The sequence below is a fragment of the Mesocricetus auratus genome, unplaced genomic scaffold (assembly GCF_017639785.1).
Source record: "Mesocricetus auratus isolate SY011 unplaced genomic scaffold, BCM_Maur_2.0 Super-Scaffold_100043, whole genome shotgun sequence".
Lineage (NCBI taxonomy): Eukaryota > Metazoa > Chordata > Mammalia > Rodentia > Cricetidae > Mesocricetus > Mesocricetus auratus.
In genome coordinates, this window is record NW_024429220.1 from 8057878 (window position 1) to 8080340 (window position 22463).

Sequence of the window (22463 nt, forward strand, 5' to 3'; positions counted from 1 at the left end):
AGGCTTTAGAATGAAACCTGGTATCAAAAATTTTAAATATAGAAATTGAAGTATGACATATCAATCTGAAAATATTTTAAAGCAGAGCACAGGTGTCTTTACATATGCCTGTATTGAAGATTGAAACCAATCTGCATAAAGAAACTAGAAAAGGCAGTGCAAATTAGCCTAAAGGAAACCAAAGAAAGAAGTCAATATGAGCTAAAATATCTTAAGTAAAAAACAATAAAAACAAAAGAAACCACTAAAACAAACAGTAGTTCCTCGAGAAAATAAAAGTGATATATTTTTGACTGGGTTAAAAAGGAAAAACAGGGTGAGGGTGTGCTTTAATCCCAGCACTCCTGAGGCAGAGACAGGCAGATCTCGAAGTTCAAGGTCAGCCTGGTCTACAGATCAATTTCCTCCAAGGCTTCAGAAAAACCCCATGGGGGGGGGAGAGGGGGTACAAAAAAAGAAGGGAACAAACCCAAGTTTGCAGAGGAAACTTGGGTGACTGTCCAGGCGGCCAGCTGTTTTTGTCGTCTCTCACATTTTTTGGAAGTTGCTTGCTTGCACTTTCTGCTTACTCAGTATTAAAGTACACATTTTGGGGGGGGGGGCGAAATTTCGAGACAGGGTTTCTCTGTGGCTTTGGAGGCTGTCCTGGGACTAGCTCTTATAGACCAGGCTTGTCTCGAACTCACAGAGATCCTCTTGCCTCTGCCTCCCGAGTGCTGGGATTAAAGGTATGTGCCACTAACGCCCAGCTAAAGTAGATATGGTAAAAGACTTTGGACTCACCAAGATAGAATAGATAATGGATTATTTTCTCTGAATTTGTCAAATGCAAATGGACTAGACATTGATGTACTTAGTACCTGTATATATTGTATATACTTATTGTAGATAGCTTTTTCATGTTATAGTCTTTTTGTATCAGACAAAGGAGAATTGTGGAGATAATTTATGATCTAATAAAACTATTGAGTATCATACTGCAAAACTAATCACAGCCATAGAAGCTAGGCCGTGGTGGCACACAAATTTAACCCCAGAACTCAGGAGACAGAGGCAGATGGATCTCTGTGAGCTCATGGTCATCCAGGGCTATATGAGAGTGACTAGACATGTATATAAGATAGGAGCAGTGCATTTAGTATTCAGTATTTAGGCAATTAATCTCCAGTCACAGTGAGGACAGGATCCCCTTTCAGCCTTGGTAGATGTGAGAACTCTCTGGTGGCTTGGCTGCTTTACCTCTCTGATCTTCAGCTTGAACCCCAATATCTGTCTCTGGGTTTTTATTATTCATGCTCCAGAACTTATCTGGAGGCTTGCTTACAGTTTCAGAGGGTTAGCCTATGGCCATCACAGCAGGGAACATGGCAGTAGGCAAGCAGGCATGGTGCTTGAGCGATACCTAAGAGCTTACTGACATCCTGATTTATACGTGTCAAGCAGGAAGCAGGAGACTAAGACTGGGCAAGCAAGGCCATACCTCCTAATCTTTCCTAAACAGTTCACCAACTGGAAACCAAATATTCTAATATGGAGGCCACTCTCAAACCACTACAAACACCAAACACATATTTCTGATTACAATTCTGAACCAAACATGAAAAGAAAATGCATTTTAAAAATCAACACATATCAGGGTTGAAAGATGGCTTAATTGTTAAGAGCACTGGTTGTTCTTCCAGAGAACTGGGGTTCAATTCCCAGCACCCACATGGCAGATCACAACATCTGTAGCTCCAGTTCTCCAGGATCTGACACCTTCATATGAATTATATATTAAAAAATGGACAGATATCAGGCTTCATATTGAAAGACTTCCTGCTTTCTCTTATCATTAGAAACAAGGTGAAAATGCCTGCTCTTAACCACAGTTATTCAATATGGTAATACCATCAAAACTCTAGCCAATTATAATCACAGAAGAGCATCAAGAGTGTATGATTCTGCCGGGTGGTGGTGATGCACGTCTTTAATCCCAACACTCGGGAGGCAGAGATAGGCTGATCTCTGTGAGTTTGAGACCAGCCTGGTCTACAAGAGCCAGTTCTAGGACAGCCTCCAAAGCCACAGAGAGACCCTGTCTCGAACCTCCCCCCCAAAAAAAAGAGTGTATTACCTGTACACATTTTCTAAACAATGAGGCTCATATTCTAGTCTGGTTCCAAGGTTTCTCTAGTGAATAAGCCTGAAAGACATCCGGATTCCTCTGGAGAATTGAGCAAGATGACTACCACTAGGACAGGAGTATCTCTTCAAAGGAGATGCTGTAGTATTGTTTAAAAGATTAGGAGGATCCCTAAGCTTGGATCTGGTTGTATGTAGTAGAAACCCACTGAGTAACCTGTTGGCTTGCCTCCACACTAGGGCTCAGTTCTGAAAAGCCAGGAGTATCACCATGAAGATGAAGCTGGCTGTGAGTAAAGTCCTTTGCCTCTGATCCAAGAATCTCAATGCTCCTGCATACACCTACATAAAACAGCAATCTGTTAAGTCTTTATGCCTAACAGGGTAAATAATAATAATAATAATAATAATAATAATAATAATAGTCTTATTACTGGCACCAGGAAATAAAATCTTTTTGTCATACAAAAATTGCTGGTTTTTCATTTTATGGAAACAGTCTTAAAACTATACTGCCTTTCTTGCTTTGATGACTAAGAAACCCAGAAACGATACTTTCCCAAATAGTACAAACTTATTAATCCTTAAATGACAGTATTATTTCACTGGTGTAACTACTTTATCTGCTACCTGCCTACTGTATTATAATATTGTATTATACTGTATACACTTTTGTAAAATTTCTCAAGTATGTAAAGTATTAGGATATGAATACCAGCTCTTTCTGCTCACAATAAATTCATGCAAAGTGTACATCTAAAAAGGATTTCTGGACTTTCCTGGCTTGAGGTAGGTTCCTTTTCTGTGCTTTCTTATGCACTCCCTCCCCAATAATGCCAGCGTATGTTCTGTGATTTCTCCCTTCTGTTTCCCAAGAGATGGGAAACCCTTAGAACAGGCAGGGGCTTTCTACAGAGATACTATCTACCCCTTAGAACAGGCAGGGGCTTTCTACAGAGATACTATCTACCCTCAGCACCTTGTACATGGTACCTGAACACATAAAAACCCAAGGACATGCAGACACATGTGGGTGAGAGGGAGGCTTGCTTTGTTATGACAAGTGGAGGGAATGCTTCTCCTTTAAAATATAAGCTAAAATCAGCAGGTCTTAGTGGCCAGTGACTTTAATTTCAGCACTCGAAAGCAGAGACAGGTGGAAATGTCTGAGTTCAAGATTGGCTTGTTCTACACAGTGATGAGTCAGGGCAAGGCAGGAATACACAGTGAGACTGTCTCAAAACAAACAAGCAAGCAAGCTAAAATTAAAACTTTAGGTTACACATTATAACACACGGGGGGGGGGTTGGGGAAACTGATGGGATGGGACACTTATTGAAGAATGCATGACAAAAGAAAAAAACATGGAGATATGTTTAAGTGAAATAAGTAGTTCTGTATGATATTAAGAAAAAACACACTGGGGTCTGAGGCAATCCTTTCTGGTTATAAAAGAGTTTGGACTTTGCTTTTTTGCGGGGGAAAAATTAGCAAAGTATATTCTTAGAAGATTCCCCACACCATCTTTCTTTCAATAATTTAGATGTATCTCAAGTAATATCTCCAATAATATTGCTAAAAAATTGCAGGACAAATTATTCCATCGGTTTGCAAATTTTAAAAGGATAGTACTTAAGGAAAACAGAAAATATAGTGAGCCCTGACATTACAAGACCCAAGAAAACATATCGTGATTTTCACAAACATTTAAGAAGCTAATGTACTCTGCTGGCTCTGTCCTTATTAATTAGGCTTAGACATGCGACAACACTAGATAAACAATTTGTTGTATATGCCATTGTAACAATTTTGTGGATGAAATAAAAATTTTCTAAAACAGTCAAGTGGTGGTGGCGCATACCTTTAATCCCACCACTCAGGAGGCAGAGGCAGGCAGATCTCTGTGAATTCAGGCCAGCCTGGTCTACAGAGTTCCAGGACAGGATCTAAAGCTACACAGAGAAACCCTGTCTCAAAAAACAAAAAACAAACAAAACGGACAAAAGCAAAAAAAATTCTAAAACATATTTTTTTCTCTCTCTCCTCTCTCTCATCCACCCCCCTCAAAAATATCCCCTTGCCTTTACCTCTCGAATGCTGGGATTACAGACATGTACCACAAAGTCAGACTTGAAATTTGTTTTTTCTAGAAACTCTCATAAATGATAGTGTCCACAAAGGAAACAAAAGTCACATTCTGAGGCCAGCCAACATTTAAATCTTAATTTGCACTTTGCACTGACATCTAGATTCTTCATGGTTGTTCCTCATTTCCATACAATCATTGTAATACATTTTTAATTAATCAGTTGGGGGTGCTAAGAATTCTAAAAATGCACATTAGTTAACTTCTGATCATAAATGTCTAATGGTAGGTTTTTTAAATCCCTGCTTACAGATTGCTTGAATCTCACTAAAAAAAAAATTAATTTATCCTAAACCAGTCTCTACTCTTCAAGTAGAAACCACAGACTAAAACACCACCTTACAAGATTCGTAGCCAGACCTAAGAGTGTGTGTATTCGGGCTGGAGAGATGGCTCAGAGGTTAAGAGCACTGACTGCAATTCCAGAGGATCTGAGTTCAATTCCCAACAACCACATGGTGGCTCGCAACCATCTATAGTGAGATCTGGTGCCTCTTATGTATGTCTTACATACAATTAAATATCTGATTTTGCTGAATGTTTAAGTATGTCAATTCCCTCCAAGTCTCAGATTAAATAATTAAAAATTAATACCAAATTTTCCTTTTTATGTTACCTTTTTTTCCTCTCTATATTATTTCTTAAATACTAGATACAACCTTTTCTATCTTCAGGATTTCTTTGACAGAATAATCTAAAGCATTGGTCTATGAAAAATACTGTTATATCATTTATCCTTCAATTGAAGAACATTACCTACAGAAGTCAAATATAGGGTAGGAGGAGGGAGGGAGGGAGGGAGGGAGGGAGGGAGGGAGGGAGGGAGAGAGAGAGAATGGTTTTACTGTTTTATATTACTTTACTGTTCTATTTACATTACAAAATGTCTTCAACAATCTAATATATGATCACACCATCTTTATACCAAATACTTTTATTACTACACGTACTTCAATATTTACTAGTCCTAGGCAATTTTCTTACTTTAATATTTTATGGAGTTTTATTTAGATTTATAGCACTTTTCATATTTTATGGGTTTTTTAGATTCATAGTTCTATATTATTTAAGTGTTTTACCTGCATGTATGTGTATATGCCTGGTGCTCATGAAGGTCAGAAAACAGCATCAAATTCCCTGGAAAGGGAGTTACAGGCAATTGTCATTAGCCAGGAGGGTGCTGGGAACTGAACCCAGTACTCTACAAGATTACCAGTGGGCTTAAGCACTGAGCTATCACTTCAGCCCATCTTTTCTGTTCTTTATCTTTTCTTTTTTTTTTTTGATTTTTTTGTAGAACTAGCTTTATTACAAGGTCTTCTTACAAAATTTTGTTAACACTAATTTCTCCTTTAAGACTAAAAATTGGATTTTGTGACTCAATTCTAATAAATAACATGCATTAAAATTAACACTGCATGACTTCTAAGACTGAGTTATGAAAATATATAGCTACAATTGGAGAGTAGGGCCCAGCTATGAGGATTTTGCTTTATAGCCTCAGCTGAGCGGTCACAGGAAGCATCAACTGCCCACTATGTGAGCATCTTATAATTTAGGTGTCTTTATCTTTTCTTACTTGCACTGTGGGAAACAGTGGAATAGTACTATTATATGAGATCATTAATTTTACATAATTAAACATCATCGCATAATTAAGGAATTAATCATGAATTGATTAATTAAGAACATGCACTTTTAAATATCAACTTGCAACACTGGTGAGCTCAAAGATTTTGAGCTCACTTCTTAGTTCTTAATTATGTTCTGGATAAATAGAAGTAGAATGTATCAAATTCTGAACTGGGGAAACATAACCAGAGTCCAGTTCAGAAACCAGAATCGAAATGAGAAATACTGAGGATTTTCTTTTTAACAAGTAAAATTATTCTTTTAATAACAAAAACTTTTAAAATAAAAGGAAATAGCAAACCATCTTCCTGGCTATTTCAAACAAAGAATGATATTACAAGGATTCAAGACTTCAAAACAATTAATAATTAAGTCCTTGTACCTACTCTAGATCTATTATTTCCAAGCTACTGTTGTTTACAAGGTAGAAGAGATTATCATAACACATAGCAACTGACTGAGAGTGACATGTTCCCAAGAATATGTGCTGGTTAGTTTTTAATGTCAATGTGATATAACCTAAAGTCACCTGGAGAGAGGGGACATCAATTGAAGAGTTGCCTTGACCAGACTGGCCTGTTAGCATGATTATGGAACATTTTCTTCATTGCTGATGGTATGGGAGAGTCCAACCCACTGTGGATAGTGCCAGTATTTAATAGGTGATTCAGGTTATATAAAAAGCTGAATAAGCTGGAGTCAGAACGAGCAAGCTATTAAGCAGCATTACTTCATGGTTCCTGCCTCTGAAGTTCCTGTCCAGTACTCTCTCAGTGATTTGAAATTCAGGTTATACTCCATCAAGGACGCCAAGGCAGGAACTCAACCAGGACCTGAGACAGAAGCTCAAGCACAGGCCATGGAGGGGGCTATTTACTGGGATGGTCTCCATACTTTGCTCAGCCTGATTTCTCATACAATTCAGACCTCCCACATCAATCCTTAACTAAGAAAATGCCCCACAAATTAGCCTACAGGCAATCTTATAAAAGTATTTCCTCAATTGAAGCTGCCTCTTCCCACATGATCCTAGTTTGTCAAGTAGACATAAAACTACTCAGCAGAAGCCTCATCCTTAAGCCCTTATTTTATAATTGAAAATTAAAAATTTCCAGTTTCGTCATCGTCTGTTGGGAGTACATCACAAAGGTCCTTGCGCCCACAGATCTCCAGCCAAACCAGGAACATGGAGCACACAGGATGGTCCTCTCAAAGGAATACTTGTAAACCCTGTTCCTCCATCCAGAAACCTGAGAGCTGGAGATGATTAAGAGCCTGGTGATGTGAAGTATCTTTTGGGCCACGTCATAATAAGTTTCTACAACCAGGACCAGAGGTGGCTAGTAATCTAAATACCCTTATAGCCTGGGGCTCTCTCATGCTCCCACAACCAGGACCAGAGGTGCCTAATAGCCCAAATGATCTCTAAGCCATCTGTGTGACCAAGATCAGGCCAGAGTATTCCTTGGGCCCTTAAGCTAATACAGGTAGCCTATCTCCAGAACCCATCTTCTCCATAGAAATGACATGCACCCTGAGTTGAGTTTCTAAGTAATCACACTTCCTTGTGCACCAGAGATTGTAGAACACCAGGAAACCTTTTTGAAAATTAGACTGTGTCTAAATTTGTGGGAATAAACCACATGGCATCAAACTCTCTAGAATGTTTAATTGAGATTGACAAAGTCAATGTGAACCAAGTTTTCATTCTCAACTCTCTGTAGTTCATTTCCCTGCCTTACACCTACAGAGACACCCTCAATCATCAGAAAGGTACCACAGGCACCAACTACTATATTCCCCAGCATCTGGTATCTAATACAAAAATATGGACACACTTTCTTAGTACACTTTGGGCTTAAGACTGACAATCTAGGTCAAATAAAAGTAGTAGATAAGGGGTTGGAGAGATGGCTCAGTGGTTAAGAACACTGGCTGCTCTTCCAGAGGTCCTGAGTTCAGTTCCGAACCACAACAGGATGGCTCACAACCATCTGTAATGAGATCTGGTGCCCTCTTCTGGACTGCATGGTTACATGCAGACAGAATACTGTATGCATAATAGATTTATATCTTTAAGAAAAAAAAGTAGTAGATGAATTTATGCCTTGGGGAAGGTGATTAGTTTGCTGTATTTTTATATAACTATATATATTTGGGAGTCTGTATCATTCTTTTCTTGAATCTGTGACTATATTCTAGCATACTGTTTGCCAAAGTCCAAATATAACAGTATCTTTCAAACTATGTAATCTTCTAGAATCCTAACAATCACTCCACACCCAAAAAGGAACTCCAGTTCCTTTCTTTGTGAATATGAAAAGGCTTCTGATGTGTTTGTAAGCAAAAGAGTGGCTGAAATGACCATGTGGTTTTTGAGGACAGCTCCAAAGTTACCAGCTTGCACAGTATGCATTTGCCTTGCAAATTTGAGTTGCCAGGTAAGAAGGCTCCTGACTCATCATGCTGTGAAACTAGGCAATGCACACAAAGAAAACACATATATTGCTTCCCATGGAAGTCCTGGACTTTAAGCCCAGGGGAAATTTAGGAGTTAGCTCCAGCCGTTATGAGGTTCAAATGATACCAGAAATAGTGTGAAGTACAGGTAAGCCATTCCAGCTTTGTTCATATGGAATATCCCTCACATGCTCATCAGTCTAGCAGTGCTTTGACTACCGAGTTATGGCGTAATATAGAAGAATCAATCAATCTATCTATCTATCTATGTCTATCTATCTACCTACCTATTTATGTATCTATGGAGCAATGATATTCATACATAAACTTATTCATATATAAACATTCATAGCAGCATATTCATAACCAGACAGTGAAAACAATTGTAATGTGTACTAACTGATAAATGAACACAAAACAGGTGGTACACTGAGAATGGAATGTTGTTATAAAATGAACAAAGGAGTGACAAATGACACAATATGAAGGAGACTAGAACATTAAACTAGCCAGACTTGACAGGATACATACTATAAAATCTTATTACGTGAAGTTTCTAGAATACAGAAATCTACAGAAACAAAAAGAAACCAGTGGTTGCTAAGGATCTGGGGAAATGGAGAATAAGGATTGGTAGTTGACAGCAAAATATGTTTCATTTAGGGGTACTAGAAGTGTTCTACAAATAGTGATGACAGTCTTAAAATTCCATGCATATAATGAAGACCACCGATACAATCCCTTTAATGAGAGGAAGTTATGTAAATATTATATTACATTCTATGAAATTAAGAGAAATAGTGGTGCTTGCCTTTAATCCCAGCACTCTGGTGGCTGAGGCAGTCAGATCTCTGTGAGTTCAAGGCCGACCTGGTCTACAGAGTGAGTTCCAGGACAGCCTCCAAAACAATACAGAGAAACCCTGTGTCTAAAAACAAAACAAACAAACAAAAAAGAAAAATAGCATATTTATTGTTACTTGAAACAAGGTCTCACATAGCCCAGGCTGGCCTTCAATTTGCTAAGTAGCTGAGAATGACCCTGAACTCCTGATCCTCCTGCCTTCATCTTCCTAGTGCTCTGATTACAGACCTGCACCTGCAAGCACACCTGGCTGAGCAAAGCACCAGCTGCTGCCTATTCTTCGACAAGAGAATCCCAACACACTTACAGGCCAGCAGGCCTGCCGTGTGGGGCTGGAAACAAGACTCTGTCTCCAACAAGGTAGAGCGCGCAGGGCAGCACACAAGGGCAGCTCCACACAGGCTGAGAAGGGAGCACGGATGAAAAAGATGAGAAACAAGTTATTCCAAAAATTACCATGTTACCAACTCCATTTTTTTTTTTTTTTTGGTTTTATGAGACAGGGTTTCTCTGTATTGTTTTGGAGGCTGTTGGTCCAGCCTGGCCTCGAACTCACAGAGATCCGCCTGCCTCTGCCTCCCGAGTGCTGGGATTAAAGGTGTGCGCCACCACCACCAGGCACAACTCCATTTATGAATGCTTTTAAAACATCGCCTACCGCCTGGAAAGAAAACCAAATATCCTAGTCCCTCTGGAAAACTGACAGACCACCCTGAGGAACAGAGGAAAAAACTGATTTGTGGGGGCATCTCCAGAACAAAAATGAAGCCAGAAGTCATGCTCCAGTGAACTTATGGGAGAAATGGAAGGAAAAGGAGGCGGGGAAAGGAAAACAGCAGGAGTGACCACTAATTGGATAGAGTCAGGAGGCCTGAGGGAACACTTGCTAGTGCAGCCAAGTGAGGAGAGCTAAGGAGACATGTGGGTGCATCTCCCCCGACTACTGCTGTGTCAAGGCGTGTGTCACACTCTGATACAGGCCCTGGCAGCACACAGGGTGAGGAACAGCAAGACTATGTCAGCAGCAAAGGCTGCCCTCAGCCCTGACCTAGTAAGAATCTTCTTCTATGGACTACAGATGAGAGATGGAGACACGAGCTACTGACATTAACAATGACTGACGGGAAAGAGCAGTCAAAAACAACATAGATATGTATGTCATTACTTTGTATACTAACTTAAATTAATAATCATAACTAATTAAAAGGCCTAGGGTCCAGGACAGTTCTGGCATTAAACCTTACACATGCTCTGACCTAGTAGTGAGTTCAAGGGTTACCACAGAATGTTTCCAACCAGGACTGCTCACTGGAGCCTCAGCATCCTGTGTTGATAGTAGGGTTATGGCATGCAAACATGGTTGACTGCCTCAACCCAGACTAAACCTCCCACTCCTCCAGAGGGGCAAGTTCATACTGGTTAGTTAAAATACCTGATGTGATCCAAGGTCCTCATATAAACAAAGGTTTTTTTTTTTATCTTTTTTTTATTTAAATTAGAAACCAGCTTGCTTCACATGTCAATCCCAGCTCCCTCTCTCTTCCCTCCTCCCCCACCCCCCACAAATTCCCCAGGCCCCCACCCAATCCCCACTCTGCTCCCCAGAGAGGGTGAGGCCCTCCATGGAGGATCTCCAGAGTCTGTCATATAATTCAGGGCAGGGCCTAGGCCCTCCCTCATGTGTCCAGGCTGAGAGAGCGTCCCTCACTGTGGAATGGGCTCCCAAAGTTCATTTGTATACGAGGGATAAATACTCCTCACTGACACCCACATTCAGGGGGTCTGGATCAGTCTCATGTTGGCTTCTCAGTCATCAGTCTGGAATTCAAGAGCTACCCTTTGTTCAGGTCAGCTGTCTCTGTGGGTTTCACCCACAACCAAACCAAGGTATTTTTAAGAAAGGACATTGAAAGTTACTAGATTTCATTTCCCAAAAACAATGATAAAGGCTAGATCTCTCTTTGGGCAAGGTTAAAGTTTTTACTGTACTATTTGTTTATATTTCTTTCTGGTTCCCAGGTTGAGAATTCTAGCTGCTTTCTCAACAGCCCTACCAAGTATTATTTTTACCAAACATCCCCCCCAGTCAATTGTGAATTCATGGTTTCTGCTAATAATTCTCAAACTATTTTTTTATAAAAGGGTATTTAATTAACAAATTATACATATTATTTATTATATATTCCATATATACAAAGTATGCCCTTTTAACACACATAACACTATTGTTTCCAACTAAAGCAGCTAATAAAACCATAATACAAAATATAATATTTACAAGAAAAAATGGTCAGGAAGCAGAGGCAGGCAAATCTCTATGAATTCCAAGGCCAGCCTGGATAGCCAGAGCTAAAGCAGTGAAACCCTGTCTGGGAAAAACAAACAATAATAACAACAGTAATGATAATAAAGAAAAAAAGGCCCAGAATAAATACAACAGAAGAATGCTATTATGGCTTGACAAAGAGCAGGTACCTCTGCTCACTTGTAGAGGTGGGCTATACACATCTGTCTCTGAACTTCTGCATAGCAAGCAAAAGTCAAAGCCACAAAGAAATAACAAGTGGCCTCCTAACTCAGGACCCATTATGATGCACACTGTCAAGAAGGCACTGCTCTTCTCCCAGACACTCTATAGCACCAAGTCTGGGAGGCTTTTTACCACTGCCAACCTGAAGGAACTACCCCCAACAAGCTCTTTGCTTCACACCCCACCTCTCTGTTAGTGGACTGTGTTTACAATCCCAACAAATGTGATGCAGAGACGGGGATCTGGCATTTAAGGCCATCCTTGGATACACAGTTCAGTCCGGGCTACAAAAAACTATCTCAAAACATAACAAAACACACACACACATATATGGACACATAACATATACAGTATGTTCCAATAGCAATAGATTTCCAATTAATATGTCTTAATTAGAGATTATCTCTATAAAAAATTAGTTTGGGCACTAAATGTTCTCTTTTTTTCTAAGCATTTTTTTTCAATTTGAAAAAGAAATACAAGATCAAGCCAGGCATTGGTGGTGCACGCCTTTAATCCCAGCAACAACAATTTAAAAAAAAAACAAAACGATCAATTAAGAAAACAAAGGGGAGAAAGTTAAATTTTTTAAAAAAATGTGTATCTGAAGATGTGGCCTAGGGGCTAAGAGTGCTTGACTGTGAGTCCTAGGACCCATGTTGGGTTGCTGACAACTGCTCTCTCTCCAGAAGAATCAATTTTACTGTTGGCACATACACTTATGCTGGGGAAAAAAGTGAATTTTGTCTTGAGGAAAAAAAGACAGAATAAAGTGTAAAGTCAGGAATACCTAGAAGGACCACATTGAAACCCACTGTATCGTTTCTTTTTTCTTTCTTTTTTTTTTTTTTTTTTTGGGTTTTTCGAGACAGGGTTTCTCTGTATTGTTTTGGAGGCTGTCCTGGAACTCTCTCTGCAAACCAGGCTGGCCTTGAACTCACAGAGATCTGCTTGCCTCTGCCTCCCGAGTGCTGGGATTAAAGGCGTGTGGCAAGCAGCGGACTGAATCATTTCTCTATGCAAACCTCTTTATTTCCAACAGTCCCCTCTAGCACAGCACTATCATGATACATAATTAGACATTTATTTAATGTTCACTTATGTCTTCCTTTTTACTAATAAGAAATTTCCTGTGGTTAGAGACTGTGTATTTTGCTAATCTGACTGTATCTGAGCTATCCAAGTGCAGGAACTGTATTTTTGTTCTGACAAAGGAGTTCTTTTAAAATTGTCAGTGTGAAGCCAAGAGATGGTGATTCATGCATGCCTTTAATCCCAGTACTTGGGAGGCAGAAACAGACTGATGCCTGATTTTGAGGACAGCCTGGTCTACAAAGTAAGTTCTAGGACAGCCAGGGCTACAAAGAGAAACCCTGTCTCAAAGAACCAAAAAGAAACAAACAAAAAAGGGGTGTACTGATATTGTGAGTGTCTGACAAGTCAGCACGTGAACAGGCTGACAGACCTGAAGAATTTGTAAATTATAGAATCCAGTTTTTTTTTCACTTACACATTAAATCTTAAAAATGCCACCGGATGTTCCAGAGTTCTTATAATTTTAGTAGCATTCAGATTGTATCTCTAGAAATTTGGACAGTATGTTTAAACAAATGCTACAGTTTTTTTGTGAACTTAGATTTCCTTTCTGAACCTCCTGTGCTGGAGGGGACTGCTGGGAGTAAAGGGGGATGTCCTAACAGTTAATTAGGGTTGCATGAAGACATGTCCAAGGAAACAACATGCTTTCATACCAAGTCAGACCACAAATGTGTCGAAATCAGTTTCTCACACAGTGATGAAACACTACAAAGCTGCCAACTCATCAAACAATGACTTGAGAACTACAAGCTGAGAACCTAGCGAGCCAGCCAGAGCAGGCAGCCTAAGATTAAAAAAAAAAACAAAAACAAAAAACCAACAACATATTTCTATTGTTGCTATTCAGTGGAGCATTATAGTAGTTGTACACTGAGGGTTCCAGAAAGGAACATCAGGTCTTTCAAAGTAGTACTTCTCCTGCATATCAGATATTTAATTACTTATAACAACAGGAAAATTAAAATTATGAAGTAGTAATGAAATAGTTTTATTTATGGTTAGGAGGGGATCACCACACCATGAGGAACTGTATTAAAGTGTTGCCTTAGATGGTGTAGAGTGGAATAAAAGACCAACACTTAGTTGTACTCTTGGAATTTTTGAAGTATGGCACATGGACTGGGAGATGGCTCAGTGGGTAACTGCTCTTGCTATGCAAACATGATGATCTGAGCGCAGACCCCAGCAACCATATATGGGCAAGGAGGGGACGTATGTACCTACTAACTAAAGGGGAGAAAAGAAGATGACAGGCTTGCTGACCAATCAGTCAAGTCAAAAGCAGTTGAACTCCGCCAGATTCAGTGAGAATCATGTCTCAAAAGAATAAGGCAGAGCTAAACATTCAACATTTTCCTCTGGCCTCCATGAATGTGCACAGAGACACACACAGAGGACCACCTGTATACATATGTAAATACACACATATACTCATAGATTACTATACACACTCTAGGTGGATGAACCATAGCCTTCAATGTATGCTAAAGGGCTGGCAAGACTCCCAAAGGACTCCTGAGACTCTTAAAAACTCTGACATGGCTTTTCTGCAAATACTCATGAGGCCAGTACATATTACAGAAGACCTCCTAGAAGTGTTTGTTCCCATCTCCAACTCATGTGCTTTGGCCTGGAAGTAGAAACGGAATAAACCACACAGCCTACTACTATAGTTCCTACACAGAAAACTGCCCAGAGGTGACACACACACACAAAAAAAAACAAGCCGGGCGTTGGTGGTGCACGCCTTTACTCCCAGCAGTCGGGAGGCAGAGGCAGGCGGATCTCTGTGAATTCGAGACCAGCCTGGTCTACAGAGCTAGTTCCAGGACAGCCTTCAAAACAATACAGAGAAACCCTGTCTTGAAAAAACAAAAACCATGAAGGCCATAGTTCTTCCTTCAGATATCCTCAGTCCACTCCTAGGATTCTGTTACAGTTTAATCTTCTATGTGTCTTCAAGGCCATGTGTTGAAGGCCCATGGTGCCACTGGGAAGCAGAACAGCCTTTAGAAGGAAGTTGGGTTATTGTAAGGCATGTCTTTGAACTGGCTATTAGGAAATTAGGAATCTATCATTTTCTTTTCTCTCCTTCCTGGCCACTTTCTAGACATACCCTGACGCAATACAGGGGCAAGTAACCAAGGACTGAAATCTAACACCATGAATTAAAATAAACCTTTTCTTCCTTTTCTCCAGTGTTTTGTCACAGCAACAGAAATCTGACTAGTATAGGCAGATTCTTGATCATATTTCTATCAGTGATTTTAGACAAACTGTTATGGTCCATACACAAAATTTCAGAGACAGCTAACACATGCAATGCTAATTAAAGGCACAAGTTACTTACCACGTTTAATGATGAGCAAAAGTGATAGCAAAACACCAGCATGAGCATGAAACTCTGAGCATGCCCACATGGTGAAAGCAAAAGTTGTCACCATCTCTAGTATGCCTTTTTGAGACTGACTTTAATACTCTTAGAATGCTCAGAGTTCCATAAATTCTACCTAAATCAGTCCTATATGATTCTTCATTCTTAGTCTTCTATGTGAGAATGGAATGTCCCCTGTGCTGGTTCACAGAGGTCTTTAAAAATATTAGCTTCATGCCAGCATGGAACAGCTTGTTAGTTGAAGAGACCAGCTCCTAAATAATGACTCCTACAAGTCAACAGCAAAATCATAAAACAGTAATCCATAGCTCCCCACAACAACTGCATTTCCCAAACCAAGAAATACAGATGGTGGGGGGCGGGAATATTACAGAAACTTAGTTCTTATACTTTCATACTAAACTGAACTACACTGTTACTTAGCCAACAGCACAATTGACTGCATAGGATTCATATATGCCTCTTCTGTCATTTTACCTTTGTTATACAGAATCTGATTACATGATTAACTCTGCAGCAGGTAAGCTATCTTGTTGATCAACAACAAACAATCAGATTGCAGGGAATGAAAATCCCAGTGAGCAAGACAACAAAGACAGCCAAAGAGACTGCAACTTCCTTTTCTTTGAGACCTTCAGACTCCAGTCTATACAAAGTACAGCCAGCTCCTGGTGGTCTCAATATTCATCACACAACATGCTTGCTGCTTAGGAGTTTTAACTGAATACTCTTGGTCTAAACATCAGTACAAGAACATTCTATTTCAATAGGTTCTGTGTCTTCTGTGGAGTCATAGATGAAAGCAAAATCTACACATAGCAGCAAAGCCAACCAATAGGATGTCTTCATTAAGCACAATGCAAAGAAAGTCTCTCTGTAAACAACATGCACGCTTTCTTTCCACAAACATTAAGGAGTACTGAGCAACGCAATGCAATCTACAGAAGGAAGGGAATGTTTCCCTTTTAGTCTAACCAGCAGAAAGCTGAAAGCCAAAATATAAAAGGAGCTTGGTACCTTCTGCTCCCCATGCTCTTCTTGGATGGTTTCCTATGCCCTTGTTTCTTATAAGTGGTCAAATGTGTTTCAAGGTGCCCAGAGTATGTATAAACATAAACCATTTTTCTTTCTTTTATAATTCCTATTACCTACACTGTTGGGCATCATTCTATAGTCAATTTAGGAGGCTAACTTAACAAATATCAAGTAGTTTACAGCACTAACTACCCTGGCCCATCCCCCAACTTACTGGGTAGCCCTGCAAGGAAACCAAGCCCACCCTACCATCCCACCACATCACCTTTGCAGTAATCTGCGGGGTCCTCCTGCTCCTCATCATCTGATCCGAGAATCTCCTCCTCTGGCTCTAGAGGAACTGGGTCTGGCAGCGGTGGTGGTGGTGGTGGTGGAGGAGGAGGAGGAGGAGGAACTAAAGGAGCTTTCTGTTGAGGCTCCGGCCTGAAACAGCAGGAAAAAAGATTTACCAAAGGCCAATCATGCATTATGCACCAATCTGAGTTTCTTTGTATGATGAAAACAAATTGTCACACATTAAGAAGAGAGTCCAGTTAAAGTCATTCCACTCATTTCAGCTGAATTCAAACAGTGCATCACACAGGCTGGGCAAGTGTAGCAACCTTCTCTTTTATCAATGAACAAGTATTTTTACAAGCAACTTTTCATTCAGAGATTCAGCATTTTTTCAGACAATGCTATAAAATTTTATTGAAATTACTTAAAAACAAACAAACAGAAAACACCCTAAAACTCTGACCTACCCACTCCCCCCCCAAAAAAAAGAAAAAAGAAAGAAAGAGAGAGAGAGAAAGAAAGAAAGAAAGAAAGAAAGAAAGAAAGAAAGAAAGAAAGAGACTTCCTTTCCTTGCCACATAAATAACCAGAATAGGATTAGGTTTCTAAGTTTAAAAAGTTAAGTTTATTTTAAAATTTAACCTTGCTTATCACAGCTACTCTGCAAAAAAACAGAAAAGGAAAAACAGTACTTTCAAATTTGAAAATAGTGTCTTATATAGTCTATACACTAAACATGATTTGCGATGGTCATTTCTAGTTATTCCCAATAGATTAAGTGATATTTAATATACTTTTTGTTTGTTTGGTTTTTTCGAGACAGGGTTTCCCTGTGGCTTTGGAGGCTGTCCTGGAACCAGCTCTTGTAGACCAGGCTGGTCTCTAACTCACAGAGATCAGTCTGCCTCTGTTTCCCTAGTGCTGGGATTAAAGGCGTGCGCCACCACCATCCGACTGTTTAATACACTTTCACAAAGGACAGAAATATAAGCAAAAGGTTGGAGGGCTCATATAAAACAAGGATAACACACTTTAATACTAATTTTACTCACCTAAAAGTAAAACATTCATAATGAGAATTGACGGTGAGGTTGTAATGATGTAATGATAAATTAGTGTTTATTGGGGAATAATTACACAGAAAACACCAAGAACAGCAGGAGCATTTCCCTGCCCTTCCTACCAGATTGGCTCACCTACCAGCAAGACAAGGAAATGAAAGCCATGCCTCAAGCGTCCCTCCTTTGGCTTCCATCTGCCTGAGGTCACACCCAGAGGGGTGTAGTTACCTTTCCAGGTTCACAGACCAGCTGCCTACAATTCCCATTTTAGTCTAAAGAAGAAGGTTTTAAGCCTGATGCTACAGAGATTTTATGAAATAAAGGATGAGTTGGGTGATGGTGGTGCACACCTTTAATCCCAGCCTTCAGGAGGCAGAGGCAGGTGGATCTCTGTGAGTTCAAGGCTAGCCTGTTCTACAGACCAAATTCTCAGTATGGATGGGAAAGCCCACCTGGCTGTTATGCTGTCTTATTGTTTTCCCTGCAAAAGGAGTGAAAAGCACTGGCAGGAACCACTCCTGCCAGACTGAGGAAATCACTCCCCAGAGGCACAATCAGAAAGGTAACATAAGAGATGACCAGCTAAGGAGCAAGGAGAATAGTAATAGTACCCATGTGCTCGGTAAGTGCTATTTTCCACTGTCCAGTACACATACTCTTTCTTTTCCTAAAAGCACATGGGTTTCCTCTGGGGCCAGTACTACTCCCTTCATGGTGGAAAGCTAATTTCACGTCTTCCCTGAAGCACAGGCAGACTCCTGCTCCAGCCTGGAGCCCCAAAAAGGTCAGCCATCAGAGGAGAGGTGCTAGTTTGTCCTGGGATGCTGTGTAAAACCAGGGCCAGAGAATGTCACAAACACTACTGCATTTATCTTTTTTAAAGGACAATAACTACCGCAAATACAAAATGAAGGTTGCAATCAGGATAAACTCCAATGTCAGCAGAAAGGAGTGGAGCTGGAGTAACACGGAAAACAAAGGGCAAACAACCAAGTGTTCCTCCTTTAGTGGACAGCTAATGGACGCTAAGAAAAACACACCTTACACTGATTTTCACTTGCTGGAATGCATGACCATGGAAAACACCAGCTCTTTTCCAGGGGCAACAGACGTTAGAAACTGAAAGTGAATAATCATCAACACAGGCCTCACTTCTAACAGGACTTAGGAAAGTACAATATTTTCCTGGAAGCTTTAAAGACTGCCCTGAAGAATGAAAAGTCCCAGGAATGGGGTTAAGTGGGGAAGCAGAGAAATGTTACAGACTCTCCACATTTTCCCAGAGTGTGGACACATCCATCTGACCTATTTGGTCAATAACACACTTCGAAAACTGCCAGAAATCTGACTAGTATTAGACAGATTCCTTGAACATATTTCTATCAGTGATTTTAGACAAACTGTTATGGTCCATACACAAAACTTCAGAGACAGCTGAAACATGCCATGCTAATTAAAGGCACAAGTTATTTTCCAAATTTAGCCAAATGCCAGTAATGTACATATGCATAAATGTGTATACACACACAGCTGTGACCACAAAAAACGTTATCTAGATACTGACAAATGTCCAAGAGTGGAGGCCAAAACCAACCCCACTACGGAGTGCTGGCACTTCATACGGACAATTTCTCCTTAGAAGAACAGAAAACATCTGTGATCTCAGGAGAAAATGAGTCTGTTTCCTTTCATTTGGAACCCATACGTACCTGTGTCTCCTTACTTACTCAACTGTTGCACTATCTACATAACTTAAACTTCCCAGACTTTCTGTTCTAAGAGGACAGGACCTAGCTCCTTCCAGTAAGGACTACATTGAACACACAGGCAGAAAGTACATGAAATCCAGTTCTATCAGTTACAAGAGGATCAGCATACCATGATGAGTAAATTCAGATTTAAAATGTTAATGCCAAAATAGTTCACTTGTCATATCAGAACAGCTGGAGCTGTGCTGCCCAATACAGCAGCCACTGGCCACAAAATTGAGCGCCAGGAGCAGTGTGGTTAATCAGAACTGAGAGATATTTTGTGAAATACATAATGGATTTCTAAAGCAGTACAAAAAAGGTAAAATGTTTTAGCATTTTGTTGTTGTTGTTGTTTTTCGAGACAGGGTTTCTCTGTATTATTTTGGAGGCTGTCCTGGAACTCACTCTGTAGACCAGGCCTGCCTCTGCTCCCGAGTGCTGGGATTAAAGGCGTGCGCCACCAACGCCCGGCGTTTTAGCATTTTTTATGTATTACATTTTAAGATGTTTTATATATGAATTAAAGCATATCATTAATTTTACTCGACTCTTCTTACTTTGTTGAATGTGGCCACTGGAATCTTAAATTACAAGGAAGGCCTACACTGTATTTCTGCTGAATGACACTACCCTCCAGATCTCCCTGAAGCAGAGCAGTAGTGCAACCTCATCTTTACACTCCTGGTCACCCCAGGGATTACAGTTTTTTATAAAGCTTTCTTAATGACCTACCTCACAGTAACTGACACTACTTCTCAAATCAGTTCATCATCACAAGTGCCAATGTAATATCTAACATTATACCCCAATGATTCCTTTTTAATACACCCATACTTATTCCTGCTGTCACACAGAAGAAAGCAGCTGGCTGAGTTTCCTCTAGGGAAATCACACTGTCAAATGCCCAAGCACCTGAGGTTTGCCCCTTTCCTTCCTTGGAAACAGGGTCTTATAGAAAAGCCATAATTACAGCATGCACCACAAACCTTGGTGAGGTGGTCTTCTTTTAAAAAGTTTTTAAGAGTACTGTAAAGTGTGCTAAAATACCAACTATTTAAAAGATCAAGAGGGGCAACTTCTCTCACCAAGTACAGGCTTGTGAAGTGTACCATCAGTTCAAAAGACAACTTCCATCTGCCCCGATGAACACCACCAAGAGGCTATTCCAGAGCCAGGTGAATCTCCATGACGTTGAGGCCAGCCTAGTTTATAGAGCAAGTTCCAGGAAGGCCAGGGGTATGTAGAGAGACACTGTCTCATTAAAAATAAAAAATAAAAAAGGTAGGGGGAGGGAGGGAAAAAAAACAATAAATCTGTTCTATAGAAAAAATATTAGGAACAAAAGAAAAGAGTGGGGAGAAACTTTCAGTAAGAGCACCGAGGCAATGGTTTAATGACAGAGCTCTTTTGAACAAATGATGCTGACATAAACAAAAAGGCGCACAGGGTGAGGTGGGATGAGCTGGGGAGATTGCTATGTCGTTACTGCTTACTGCTCTTCCAGGACCAAAGTTGAGTTCCTAGCACCCATACTGGGCTGCCCACAAGTCTGTGTAACTCCAGCTCCATGGCTTAACATCCTCTTTCAACCTCTGCAAGCACCCAAGCATATAGCATATATTCACATAGACGTATACATATAAATAAAAACAAAATTGTTTTAAAAAGCTGAATGCCTAACACACACACACTCTCACACACAATTATTTTAACAGATTAAAAAAGTTAAATGAAAGAGTCAGAACTATTAAACTCTCAGAAAAGAAAAATAGGAGTAATTTTCAGGGTCTTGAGTTAATTAAGCAGTGCTTTTTACACATGATACCAAAACAAAAGAAAAAAAGATAAACCATACTTCATCACAATTAAAAAATTTTGAACAGGCAAAATGGTTTGGCAAGTAAAAGTACCTGCTGCCAAGCCTGAGGACCTGAGTTCAAATTCAGGGACCCATGTGGATACCCGGAATGGATACTCGGAAGTTATCCTCTGACTTCCAACACACTGTAGCATGCTGTTCTCTCACCTTCAATCAATCAGTCAATCAATCAATCAATCAATCAAGTCTTTACATTGTGTGAGTGTGTGTGTGTGTGTGTGTGTGTGTGTGTGTGTGTGTGTCTGTGTGTGTGCGTGCGTGTAACATTTGTACATGGAGGCTAGTCAGTTCTCAGAAGTTGCTAACCCTACTTTTTGAGACAGGGTCTCTCACTGGGACCTGGGGCTAGCAGATTTAGCTAGACTGGCAGGCCAGTGAGCCCCAGGGATCCTCCTGTCTTCTCCTCAACATTGCTAGAATTTTAAGCACTCACCACCATGCATGCCTAGCTTTCAAGGGAAATGCTTGTATTCCTCAAAAAACACCATCAAGAAGAAAATAAGGAATCTATTCCGGCAGGAGGAAATATGTCAGAATCACATAACTGAAGTCCTGGAATATATAAAGAACTCTTACAACTAAGCATTAAAAAGACACACTAATATAAAAGTGGGTAAAGAAACTAAGATTGTATTTCAATTGTAGGGTACTTGTTCATCATCAATCAACAAGGCTGTAAGTTCAATAACAAACCCAAAAGTAAAGTAAAGGATCAGAATGGATATTTCTCAAAGAAAAAATATGAATGGTCAAAATACAAAAAGATCAGTATCATCCTCATTTTGGCTGTTTTAATTATTAACTTAACACAAAATTAGTTTTTCTGGGAAGAAAGGGGTAAGACTAAACTGCATATAATAAGTTAGCAAACTATGTGTGTCAATTATACTACAAGGGGCTATTTCAAATATAAAACAATATAAAGCTACATAATTTATTTGAATTTTCTATTATATATTTGTGAAGTGTAAGTTTAAAAAATTAGAAGCAGCTATATTTCAATTTCAGCAACTTATATGCTCTTACATTTGACCAGTTACATTCTCAGTGAAAAACATTATGCAGTTCTCTAAATCAGAGTGAAATGTTACCCAATAGTCCAAAGTTTATATAAAGCTCTTCTCTACAAACCCAAAGAAACAGTTGACCTTAGCAAGTGGGAGCTCATGGACCCCAGTCTGACAGCTGGAGAACCTGCATAGGACTGAACCA

At 39.9% G+C, this 22463-nt stretch overlaps 1 protein-coding gene across 9 annotated transcripts in view; it reads right to left on the minus strand.

Annotated features, from left to right (window-relative positions):
• The window catches only part of Srpk2 (SRSF protein kinase 2), a 211694-nt gene that overhangs the window by 54938 nt on the left and 134293 nt on the right, over window positions 1–22463 (minus strand). For all 9 annotated transcript variants that reach the window (XM_040735191.1, XM_040735192.1, XM_040735188.1 and 6 more), the window contains one exon: window positions 16550–16707. In XM_040735191.1, the coding sequence (XP_040591125.1) occupies window positions 16550–16707 (158 nt within the window). The remainder of the gene's footprint in view (window positions 1–16549; window positions 16708–22463) is intronic.